Consider the following 12,577-nt stretch of genomic DNA (forward strand, 5'->3'; position numbering starts at 1 on the left):
AAAAATAATTTACATTTAAAAACCAAACAAGCCAGAGTTGGAACATGTTTCAAAACAGATAAAAATGTTCCCCCTACTGTAAAATTCATGTCTAGTTGCTCTTGATGACAGTTAGTCAGCTCTATCTTAGATATGCTTTCTTTTAAGGATGTAATGGTTTGATGGTCCTGGTCCATGGAACCAATGAGATCTGGATCAAACAGACACACACATATATACAGATAGATAGAGAGATACACACACACTTATTAACACATGAGCTCGTGGCATAGACCTGACATGCATAAGGTTTTGCAGTTTTAGGAAGGTCACCTAACAATCCTTTTTGAGGTTGTTGTTGTTGTTTTGGATTTTTTAGTTTTTTGTTTAGCATATACAAAATCAACCATTAATTTAATTAATACAAAATGATTTAATTGTGTAAAAATAAAAAATGCAACTTAAAAACTAATGAATCTGATAAAAACTGATTACCACCTGCTCAGCAGTCTGCACGTTTTCCAGATGGTCCAGTCATTCCATGTGGTCCAATTATTCCAGCTAAACCAGGTGGTTCATCAAGTCCAGTATCTCCTTTAAAGCATGTATAGAAGTATCAGCTGTGATCGTATATGTTCAAATATTCACTTGCAGTCTGAAGAGTAAAATTCTCTCACCACATTAGGAAACTGGTTATATGGAGCTCAAAATCACTCAAACTGGAATTTTAGCCTTATGTCAGCACCACAAAAAGACCACAATAATTACATTTAACCATATATCTAAAAGTAATTTGTATAAATATAATGAACCTATAAATGCAGAGCTTAAAGATAAACAAGAAGGTGTTAAAGGTATTCAAAGTTATTCAGAGATGTTAATTTGTTAAATGGTATTAACACTGCCCTGCGACAGACTGGCGACCTGTCCAGGGTGTACCCTGCCTCTCGCCCTATGACAGCTGGGATAGGCTCCAGCGCCCCCGCGACCCTGAAAAGGATAAGCGGAAGCGAATGGATGGATCAATGGATGGTATTAACACTAAAATATAATAGAAACTCACCAATATACAAGCAATTATCCACTAGGCTGCTTCATGCGCTGCTTTCAAACAAATATAGCTCAAAGTACTCAAAGTAAAAAATATATATAGCACATATTAAAAACAACGAAGTTGACCAAAGTGCTTCACAGTCAGACAGAGTAAAAGCATGAGACAATTAAAACAAAACAATTAAGACAAAACAGGGCAAGAAACAATAGGTGACAACACAACAAGCCAGATAACAGCCAACTAGTTTGAATTAAAAGCCAAAGTAAAAAAATAAGTTTTAGGGCACAATTTAAAAGACGACACAGAGGTACGAATATAAACAGGGTGGTTATTCCAGAGTCTAGGTGCTACGGTTGCAAAGGCCCGGTCACCTCTGGATTTCAGTCGAGACCTAGGTTGTGTTAGGAGCATCTCATTGGAAGATCTTACTGCTCTATTGGGATTGTAAAAATGGAGGCGTTTGGATAGATAGCTGGACGCTAAATTGTTTAGAATTTTAAAAGTAAACAAAATAATTTAAAAATCTATATGATATTTAACAGGGAGTCAATATAAGTTGGCTAAAATTGGAGTGATGTGATGATAGATTCTAGTACCTGTTAAGAGATGCACAGCTGCATTTTTAACTAACTGAAGCCGGTAAAGAGAAGAGTGTTGGAGGCCCAAGTAGAGGGAGTTACAGTAGTCCAGTCTGGACGTGATAAATGCGTGGATAAGCTTTTCAAGGTCCTTTAGAGGAAGGAACAGCTTTGCTTTAGATATCTGGCACAGCTGGTAAAAACTGTTTTTACCACAATGGAGACCTGTTTCTCTAGTTTAAAAGAGCTTTCCAGTAATACTCCGAGGTTTCTTACAGTGAGCGAGAGATGGCTTGCGAGAAGACATGCGAGGGCATCAGCTAACTGGTCTGGCGGAGCGTGACTATCAAAAACTATGACTTCGGTCTTATTCTCGTTCAGTGTAAGAAAATTATGTGATAACCAAATTTTAACCTTGTGCTATGTTCATTAGTTGAATTTTCCAAGGAGCATTTTACAATGTCCAACACCTGTGCTGAACTGGTCATTGATATGGGTGTGATATGGGGTGATTATTGAGCAAGGTTTAACTTAAAGTGCATATATATTTATATTTACAAATTTAACTTACAATGAGTATTGCAGGAGCAAGTAAATGCCCTATTTTAAAATCCACACTATGATCAGTGTGGATTTCATTTTTGTTACATGGTCAAGATGCTGAATTACTTACACCAGACGCCATGAAAAGGTCCTCTTCTCTCTCCCAGGTTCAGTCGATGGGTACTTCTCTCCATACTTTGATTGCATGTCCTATTTAAGAAAACATAGATAAAGTATCGAAATGAGTATAAACTATATGGGTGACTGCCAACAAAGTGCATGCTGAAGCCAAAGGTCTAAATAATCATCATACCTCAAGAAGCATGTCACTGATGAGCCTGATTCTCACTCCTTTAGCTCCTCCCCTTAATGAAACTACATCCATCAGTTTTGGAGTCCAATGGCCACGTTTAGCCAGATTCAACGCTTACAGTGGTTATTCTCTTGAATTATTTTTTAATCTGTAGATTACACATACAGAAAAAATGCTATAAAAAGCTTTGACCATTATTACAAACAAATGTCAGGCTTTACAAATGTTTTCTTCAAAAGGAACCTGTTATTTTAAAAGTATTCAATTTAAATTTACTTAAAACTGATAGTGCAGACAGATGATCCACCAAAATCACAATTTAATATATTTTTAAAATATTAAATGATTTTTTATCTATGCACAAATTACTTATATAAAAACTTAAAGACAAGAAGATTCACATAGTCTATGCCTGGATGTTACTACCAAAATAGGAACATTTCTTACATGTGGTAGTACAAAATATTTGCTCAACTGTATGAGAATAACATCAGACACAAATCCACTATTGGTCATAACAAAATTGACTAGCACAAAGGCATTGCTTTAGTAGAAGTGTTTGTTACATTCTGGCAGAGGCAGACTGTATGTATTATGAAAAGGACCCAAAATGCAGACAGCATGAAACAAAACTTAAATGTTAACAGAAAGCGAGCCGTTTATTAAGGCTGGTGAAAACATTACAAAACAAAAGGCAGAGGAGAAGCTAAACAATAACCTAAACTGGGAGAGCTAAGATAACACAGAAACCCAAAACATGAACCCTAACATGGACACAAAAATACCTAGAGCACAGAACCTGGAAACATGACACAAAGGACAACAGACAACCTGACAATGACACACTGAAAACAGAGGACTTAAATACACAGGAGGTGATTAGGGGAAGTGGGAACACATGGAGGAACAGCTGACTGACATGAGCCTAATGATAGTACAAGGGAAGTGAAACTAAATACAATGAACAAAGAACACACGACTCCTTCAAAATAAAACAGGAAACATGAGACAGACATGATAATACAAACTTGATAACATAAGACACGCAGCGTGAAACACAAAGGGTGAGGGAAACTTAAATACAGGGGAAGAAAACACAAGGAGTCTAATAACCAAATGAACTTCGCTAATCTAATGAACTTAAACATAAACAACATCCAAATAAACTAAAACTTAAAACGCTGGGTCAACAGACCCAAGAACATGACAGAGTTATTTGAAAAAAAAATGTTACTTACCTTAAAATTTCTTTAACATCTGCCTGCAAATCCACCATCCACATTTAAACATTTTACATGTCTGAGTATTTCTCTCATGATAAAACTGTGGTTATAAAGCATTTATCTAGTGAAACATATATGTATGATTTTAATCTTAGAAAGTGCAATGTACAAATTGATACAATCATGCTCAGGTAATGAAGGTGAAATGATTTAATCAAAATGATAATGTACTGCTGCTACATTCCAGGTTACAAGCTGCTTATTCATTTGGAAGCTGAAAAAATCAATACATTTAAATCTGGAAACAAGCCACAGACTAGCCTCAGACTTTGAGCTGCTAATTCTCATTCCAGCCATGTCACACTCACTAACAAGTTTGTTGTTTGATCAAGTCATGCAAATAAAGCAGAGATGAGATGCTGGGGCCACCAAACCAGAACACCCTCCATGACTTCTCACTTTGCTGGATGAATATAAATATGGCTACTGTATGGTGAATGGTTACTAAATACTGCAGGTCTCGAAAGAATTTTTCATTTTACCTAAAAATGTAATAAAAGATTTGAAAGAATGTTTTGACCTGTTTTATAGGAATAGGAAAATTGCGCCAGATAGATGTGTGATTACATATTTGTACTCCATTTGATTTCCCCACACCAGAACCCAAAGAGTTACACTTTACTTCATGTCATCAAAGGCATTTCTATAACTGACAAACAATGTAAGCATTCATAGAGCATTCACTTGTCACTCTCCAAACACCGTCTTCTGACAGCGTGGTGCAGCTTGGATCCTGGATGGATTTGTCTGGCTGCCCTTCTGCCCAGCTGGTAAAGGTCAGAGGTCGGTTTATCATATCAGCTCCAAAGTTTCCCTCTGCTCTTCTATTGCTGACATTAATCCAGACTGTTTTAGGACTGTTTTCAAACACTTCAGTGAGTAAGCTATTCTCTTTATCACTCTGGGGCAAAGCCAGCTCTAATCCTCGCTGGGAGCAGAACTCAACAGCTTGGAGGAAAGAGCCTCTTTCCTTGTTGGACACAAAATATTTTCCATCAACTCTTCGGGCAAAATCGTAGTTTATAACTGAAAAAGAAAGCAGCATAGAAAGAGAAATTGGAATGAACTACTTTTATTTTAAAGAAACCAGCAGAAAAAAGGCTTCGTCTAGTCATTACACACCATGTATCCTTCCATTTAGCTTTATTGCTCAAAGTTCAAATTATTATGTTAAATAATAATCTGAAAGATAATTGAAATTTTAAAAGCAAACAAGGAAACCCCCCAGAGTTATTAATGATGGAGTTACTGTAAAACCTATGTCCTGTTGCTGCTGATGACACTTACCCAGCTCTAACTTGGTTATTGTTTCCTTTAGGGCTCTAATGGTTTGAAGGTCCTGGTCTATGTAACCAAAGAGCTCTAGATCAAACAGATAAAATTATCAGTGTTGTAGTCATTTGGGACCAACATTTCTTTGTGTATGTTTAAAATTGCAAACTGTTATTAAATAAAAGCTAGTTTTTCTCTTTTGAGCGTCAAATCTCTAATCATGCACGGCGTCAACACGTTAGCACGGTTAGCTCATTAGCGCGGTTAGCTCGTTAACGCGTTAGCGCCATCAGTCTGCGCTAACTCACTAACGGAGATTTGCCAAGTTAATGCGGTTATGGCGTGAACTCCATTTTAACGAGATTAACGCTGACAGCACTAGTAATTACGGAGCCCTGCAGGGGACATGGGAGAAAAAAAAATTAAGACGGACTTTTGCGAGATCTCGCAATACTTTTGCGAGATCTCGCAAAACAAACTCGGGATCTCGCAAAAGTTGAATTCCAACAATGGCGGCAGCTACTTAGTTGTAATATTACTCTTTCTGGGTCACAAAATACACTTTTAAGATATTTTGAGGCGTGAATGTAGTTGTGTAAACGTCAGATACCTGCTCGGTTTACAAGACATCACATATTTGCAAAAGTGCTCCGACGTTTTTGGAGATGTGACACCCACTAGCTCGAAGCTAACGGGAGGTCGAGACCTACTACAGCCGGGAGGAACACCGCTTTCCCGGCACATCGTGCCTCGACCTCCCGGTCGGCTTCGAGCTGGCGGCCTCCGGAGAATGCGGCTGAAACTTTTGCGAGATCTCGCAATACTTTTGCGAGATCCCGAGTTTGTTTTGCGAGATCTTGCAAAAGTCCGTCTTAATTTTTTTTTCTCCCGTGTCCCCTGCGGGGCTCCGTAAGTAATCAATTAAAATTATAGCTAAGATGCATTTTTTCAAATACCACATTTCTGTGTCTTTCACATTCCAAAACACATTACACTAAATATCGTTCTAAACCAAGGATCAGGTACCCCAGCATAAACAGAGTAATATAGTGTATGCAGTGAAGTGCCAAGAGGACTGCTGTGAGTAGTGACACTATATAAAACAACAATTTGATATTAATAAACCCTACTGATTAAAATGGTAAAAGTAATTTGTATAAATTACATTTAAAATTCTGCATCAAATTTAACAGAGGTTGTTTTTACTTTTGCTCCTGTCAGTCCATTCAATCGTCAGAGTCAGCTCCTATCACTGCCATTGATATGCCTAGTACAAGTCCTACTACACTCATGCTTGCCTCAATAGATTTTTATTTGGCATAGTCCTTGATTTTAGTACTTGTGTTGGTTTCACCTCAAGTCCAACACCCAGAGACTCTATACTCAAGCGGAAGCAAGGAAATCAAGGACTAGTGAGAACCACTGTCCAGGAGAAGACAACAAAGATCCATGAGTACATCAAAAACATGGCCACAACCAATTATGTGCTTAGTGAATATCTCAGGCAGAAGAGCAGCAAGAAGAGGAAAAATAATGGGAGTACAGCCCCCTGTACGGCATTTACGACAGATAGATACAACGAGTGGTTGGACTGAAAGAAACAAAGTTACAATGGTTAAGGACACTGAATGCATCTATGGGAATGTTTCATAGCAAAGAAAGTAGTTGGTGCTGCCCTTGTGTGCAAAAATGAAAAATAAAACTTAGTAACTAATGAAACTAATAAAAATTGATCTTCACCTGTTCTGCAGTCAGAATCTTTTCCAGATTGTCCAGGAAGTCCAGGTGGTCCAACAAATCCACGGTTTCCAGGTAGTCCAGGAGGTCCAACTGGTCCATTAACTCCAGTATCTCCTTTAAAGCAGGTATGGAAGTATCATACCATATGTTCAGATATTCACTCACAGCCCAAAGAGGAAAAATTCTCTCACAACGTTAGGAAACTGGTTATACAGAGCTAAAAAGCAGTTAAATACCTTATTATTAATTAATCACTACTCAAATGGGAATTTTAGCTTCACGTCAGCACCAAAAAAAGACCATATTTAATGCACTTAACCATATATCTAAGTATAAAGTGTATATAGAAGTATAAATATATTGAGCCTCCACTATCTGATGTCATAAAATGCTCATTCAGTGTCACTGCCATTCATACTTTGTAGCATAAGCCTCTGTTGATACATCATGAAAACTTATTTGGCTATACAAAAGAATTGTAACAAGCTTTAGATAAACTATAAATAGTATCTGGTCAGTAGTCTTGTGGTTTGTAGGATTATTGCTCACCTTTTTGACCTACTGGTCCTGGTACTCCAGGTGGACCAGCTGGTCCAGGAAGTCCACTGTCTCCTTTGGGACCACGAGGACCTGGATTCTGACTGTACCCAATTGGAGCCACCAGGAAAAGGATACAAAATTGGAGCCATGCCATCATTGTTTAAATGCAGAGCTTAAAGATAAACAAGAAGGTGTTAAAGGTTTTCAAAGTTATTCAGAGATGTTAATTTGTTAAATGGTATTAACATTAAAATATAATAAAAACTCACCAGTATACAAGCAGTTATCCACTGGGCTGCTTTGTGTGCTGCTTTCAAACAAATACAGCTCAGAACTCAAAGTCAAAAATATATGAGCCACTCGTTGAAGAGGAAATAAAAACCAGGTGAGTATTTGATTGGAAACAAGGCAGAAAAGAGACAAAAAAACTATGAGGCCCAAAGCCTTCCTCTTTGTAACAAAAAAGGTCTGAGAAAGACTAAAGTGTGTATAGACAAACGTCCATTCAAGCAACATCATTTGATAACACTTTATAATAATTACACACTATAAAGGATTAACTAGGTGTTAGTAAGTGCTTTATTTATCACTTATAAAGTATTGCTCCTCCTTATTATGTAATTTATAAAGTTATATTCAGCTCCAAAGTGTCTTGTAATTTGTTTATTTAAGCTGACTTTACATGTGTGAAAGAACAACATCACTCTTACTATTTTGACTAATTCAGGAGCATTTTGGACCTGAACCTGAGTGGGTGCTGAGTTATCTTACTAAAGCTCGGTAACAGACTACAGACCTGAGGAAAGTTGAACTTTAGGAATCAACTAAAGTAATTAAAAACATCCCAGAGACATTTTCCTGCTTATTGGCTTAATATAATGGGCATTTTGTTTATAGTGTTTACAACTGTTCGTGAGGCTCTGTGAAACAGTTACTTTTGTGATAATCTCATTCATATTTTATTTTAAATGAAGAAGCTTCAGTATTTTAAAGGTAAGATATCCTGTAGCTCCAACTTCTCTTTCTGTCTTAAACCCCTCTTACCATCTTAGACGCTGTTCCAACTTACGTTGCAATCTTCTGCAAATCTCTGGGGGTTGACATTTACACCTGGCAATAAATATTGGTATGTTTTGTATCTCTTTTTGATTTGTCTGTCATTTTTCTGTTGTCAAGATAACCAAGACTTTGTGAGCTACTTGATTTTCATTAATAAATGCTTTATAAGGTAAACATAATAATCAATTTAGATGAAGTCACACAAAATGGTTAAATGACTACCAGTAATTGCCTGAATTAACTATGAATTAAAAAAAAATAAGTACATAAAATAATAATCAAATAAGTTTTTATAAAATTCTCTATTAATAAATTCACAAAAAATGAGCTCATACCTTAATCTTAATAGTGCATGTGAACTTAATAGTATACATGTAAATACTTTGATCACAGTTATATATTATATATGCATGATACATGAACCTATTAATCAAGAATAAACATTTATATCAGTTTTTTAGAAAGGAGGAGTAATGCTTTATAATGTTTTATGAATGATGACTGAAACACTTACTAATACCTTACTAATGCTTAATAGTGTGTCTTTATTATAAATTATATATTTTAATAATGTATATACTCTTATGGTTTTCTGCACTGATGGCTTTGATAGGATTGAATCACTAAGATTCATACCTCTCCGACCTTTTACATCTTTACGTTCCATCCCGTGCTCTCCGATCTCAGGACTCTGGCCTTCTAAAGGTTCCTAGAGCCAGAAAAAAGACAATTGGAGAGCGTGCTTTTTCTTTTCATGCCCCGTTTCTGTGGAACACCCTCCCTCAAGATGTTAGGCAGGCATGCTCCGTGGAGGTTTTTAAAACTAAGCTGAAGACACATTTGTTCACCTTATCTTACAAGTCTTAATTCTATGGCTTTTAGTTTTTAAATTCTTACTATTTTTAACTTGTATTGTGTCTTTTACGTGTATTGCTATGTATCGCTTTTTATTATTATTATTATTTTTTTATCTCTTTAGTTTTAAACAGTTGTACAGCACTTTGTTTGAAAGCGCTTTATAAATAAAGTTATTATTATTATTATTATTATTATTAAGATTGTGCACTTTCAGATGACAGATGATCAAAATGTTTCTTTTTTCAATTAAGCTATTAAACTATTGCTACTGCCTCAGATTCTATCCATCCATCCATCCATCCATTCGCTTCCGCTTATCCTTTTCAGGGTCGCGGGGGGCGCTGGAGCCTATCCCAGCTGTCATAGGGCGAGAGGCAGGGTCCACCCTGGACAGGTCGCCAGTCTGTCGCAGGGCCAACACACAGGGACAGACAACCATTCGCACTCACATTCACTTGCACATTCACACCTAGTGACAATTTGGATTATCCAATTAACCTATCCCCACAAGCCTCAGATTCTATTCAGTTACAATTCATTTGTTGTTTTTTATCAATTCATTGTGCATGTTTTCAGATGTGATCAAATTTTAAAGCGAAACAATGAATAGACATTACTTTTTTGAAACCAGGTCATTTATATTTCTTTGAAATGTATCATGTTGGAATGGTGAGCAGTGGAGCCATAAAGTTGTGCACCGTCCAGACCTCTAGCCACCTTCCTGTCTCTGGCCTGGAAAGATAGAAACATACACGTATCCACTTTTTTTTCTTTTTCTTTTAGCATGTCCTGTTTGGTTCAAGAAGAAAGCAATACAATAAACACAACACCATTGCAATAACCTATAACGTGTAATGATAATGGATTGGATTTATATAGCGCTTTTCAAGGCACCCAAAGCGCTTTAAAATGCCACTATTCATTCACTCTCACATTCACTGACTGACAGAAGCGAGGCTGCCATATCGCGCCATCGGCCCCTCGGGCCAACACCAGTTGGAATTAGGGCTGGGCAAAACGATTATTATCCTAATCGATGAATCTAGCGATTAATTTTTCGATGCATCGATTAATCTAACGATTCATTTTTCAATCCGATTCGATTTCGATTCGATTCGATTAACGATTTTTCCCCCATTATTTGACTTGTATAGCAATTTCACATTTATTAATTTATGTATATAAATGAAAAACACAAATTTATTCATTTGAAGACCTTTTAATAAAAAATAATAATAATTGCAAAATAAAGTTGTAGAGGTCGTACAATCAATACAATAGAGATAGCATTTAACAAGAAATGAAATGTGCAAACATATATAAAATTAAGGAAAAGTTAACAAAACATTTCAAATAAATAGCAACAATGGTGTCTTTAAACAAACAAAATGTAACATTCACTTTGCTTTCTGCCAAAAAGTGCTCTTCATTCACAAAACAAAATCCACAATAACATTGTACTACAATCTTCTGTTTTTAACAAAAAATTAAATGTTTTGCAAAACAAATATAACAAAGGAAATCATAGCAAAAAATTAATAATATACAAACAGCAGCAATGGCGTCTTTGAACAAATAATGAAATGACAAGTTACCCCTAAGTAGGACTCTGTGACCAGACTTGTCCAAGCATCAGTGGTAAGGGAGATTTTGGATGTGGCTTTTTTTAGTTCATTCCTTAGTTTCTCCACTGAAGTTTCATACTTTCTCTCCATCATGCTTGTAAAATGACGCCTAGACGGCAGAGTGTAACCTGGTTGGAAAGTGGTCAGCATTTCTTTGAATCCCTCACCCACAGCAAGTGGTCTCTTGTCTTTTAAAATCATAGCTAAGACGCTCTCAGTAAGTACAGCCACCTCCTGGGGGGGTGCATGGTGTACTTCTTCTCTGACAGTAGTCCTCCAGACTTTTCTGTTTATTCCTGAAATCATAAATCACACACAGCACACAGATGAATTCGAATAATTACAAAATACTTATATGGAAAGCATAATATCAAAATAATTTGATAAGGATCTGGTTGAGCTAGATAGATACACACACACACACACACACACACACACACACACACACACACACACTGTTATGCCATGTGCTTTCATAGCATAACAGTAAGAGGTTAATAATAATCCCCAATGTTGAACATATGATATGCAGTAATCATGATGGCTGGAAAAGATAATGTTTAAACAGCCATAGCTGATGGCACCTTTACTGGTGCACTGCTTTCTAGTCATTAGATGGCATAACTTTGACCTATAAGATCAAGCTGGAGAAGCATAATGTATAAAAACAGCGTTCAAATAGGATGAAACACATTAAATTTGACAAATCAAGAGTTCATTGTCATTTTGCTTTTGCAAGCACTTTAACAATGTTGTAACAGTGTCCACGACGGCTACGTTTAGCAGGTGGTGCATTATCCTTGTTAACATTTCTCCTGCGGCCAATTCGCTGTCTCACATTTTTGTCTTTCGCCGATTCTGATAATCAGCCTGCGTGCATTCCGACTCATTTTGCCAGCATGGGCCACAAAAAAAAAACAATAACAACAGCAGCTGCTATATGTTACTGCTCAGCAGCTTAAATGAGTTTTGCATTTACGGAGGTTGGGTGCTTATCTCTGTGTCTATGAGTGAGTGTACGTCTACGTGGGGGGGCGGTCTGCATGAATTAACGGGTAAAAACTAGCGTTAGTGAAAAAGTTGAAAACTTACGGTGGTTTGTCCTTTGCAGAAGCTGCTCCTGGATGCCGTCGTTTGAGGTGCTGGTGCATAGCCGTCGTGCTTTTATGATAGGCCATTTCCACCTCACAAAGCCGGCAAACGACTGAATCACTTCCTTTTCTGTTAAAATATCCCCATACTGTAGAACTGCGTGTTCGGGTGGAGTGATTTAAGTTGACTGCAACTACCTCACTCATGATTCCGCTACTCGCTGCCGCCATGTCTTTTTTTGAAAGTGACGACGCATCGACGCAGATTTTTTTACGTCGACGTATTTTTTGCATCGACGTAATCGATTACGTCGACGCGTTGTCCCAGCCCTAGTTGGAATGTTGTTGCGCAGCACACAAGACTGACAGCACACAATGTGTTTTGAGGAAGCAGCCAAGAAAGATATAGCTTGTGTCTGTGAGCACCCATGTGTACACCTGTGTGGATGAGCACGCTTGTATTCAAAAGGTTTCACCATCGAGGATGTGGGGGTCCATAGCCCCGTCTCCCAGAGCATGAAGCAGGCATAGAGGAGACCCAGGCCCCAGACATCCAGAGGTCCGCAAAGCGCGAGAGCCCAAGGAGGACCATGAGAGGGGCAGCTTCCTGTCGGAGAGCAGCAGGTGTCAGCACGGCCCCTC

The 12,577-nt window shown here is 37.5% G+C and overlaps 1 protein-coding gene across 1 annotated transcript; it reads right to left on the minus strand.

Moving 5' to 3' along the window:
• LOC146570039 (phospholipase A2 inhibitor subunit B-like) lies at positions 1 to 8,675 on the minus strand. Its single transcript, XM_085282813.1, has 8 exons — positions 7,572 to 8,675; positions 7,312 to 7,474; positions 6,763 to 6,876; positions 5,038 to 5,112; positions 2,468 to 4,776; positions 2,285 to 2,364; positions 478 to 969; positions 1 to 190 (listed from the first exon to the last, which is right to left on the minus strand). The coding sequence occupies exons 2-5, from the start codon at positions 7,457 to 7,459 to the stop codon at positions 4,394 to 4,396; spliced, it is 720 nt and encodes a 239-aa protein (XP_085138939.1). The 5' UTR covers positions 7,460 to 7,474; positions 7,572 to 8,675; the 3' UTR covers positions 1 to 190; positions 478 to 969; positions 2,285 to 2,364; positions 2,468 to 4,393.
• Between the last annotated feature and the right edge of the window lie 3,902 nt (positions 8,676 to 12,577).

Source organism: Mchenga conophoros, linkage group LG7, assembly GCF_057382185.1.
Source record: "Mchenga conophoros isolate Kocher_MC1m ecotype Shallow Benthic linkage group LG7, M_conophoros_male_GT1.1, whole genome shotgun sequence".
NCBI lineage: Eukaryota > Metazoa > Chordata > Actinopteri > Cichliformes > Cichlidae > Mchenga > Mchenga conophoros.

What these genes read in the sequence shown, in the direction of transcription:
- LOC146570039 (XM_085282813.1), bottom strand. Translation starts at nt 7,459, where the DNA reads ATGATGGCATGGCTCCAATTTTGTATCCTTTTCCTGGTGGCTCCAATT. An exon ending in AGATTCTGACTGCAGAACAG is followed by an intron (nt 5,113 to 6,762) that starts GTGAAGATCAAT and finishes TGTTTGATCTAG; the next exon opens with AGCTCTTTGGTTACATAGAC. An exon ending in AATAACCAAGTTAGAGCTGG is followed by an intron (nt 4,777 to 5,037) that starts GTAAGTGTCATC and finishes TTTCTTTTTCAG; the next exon opens with TTATAAACTACGATTTTGCC.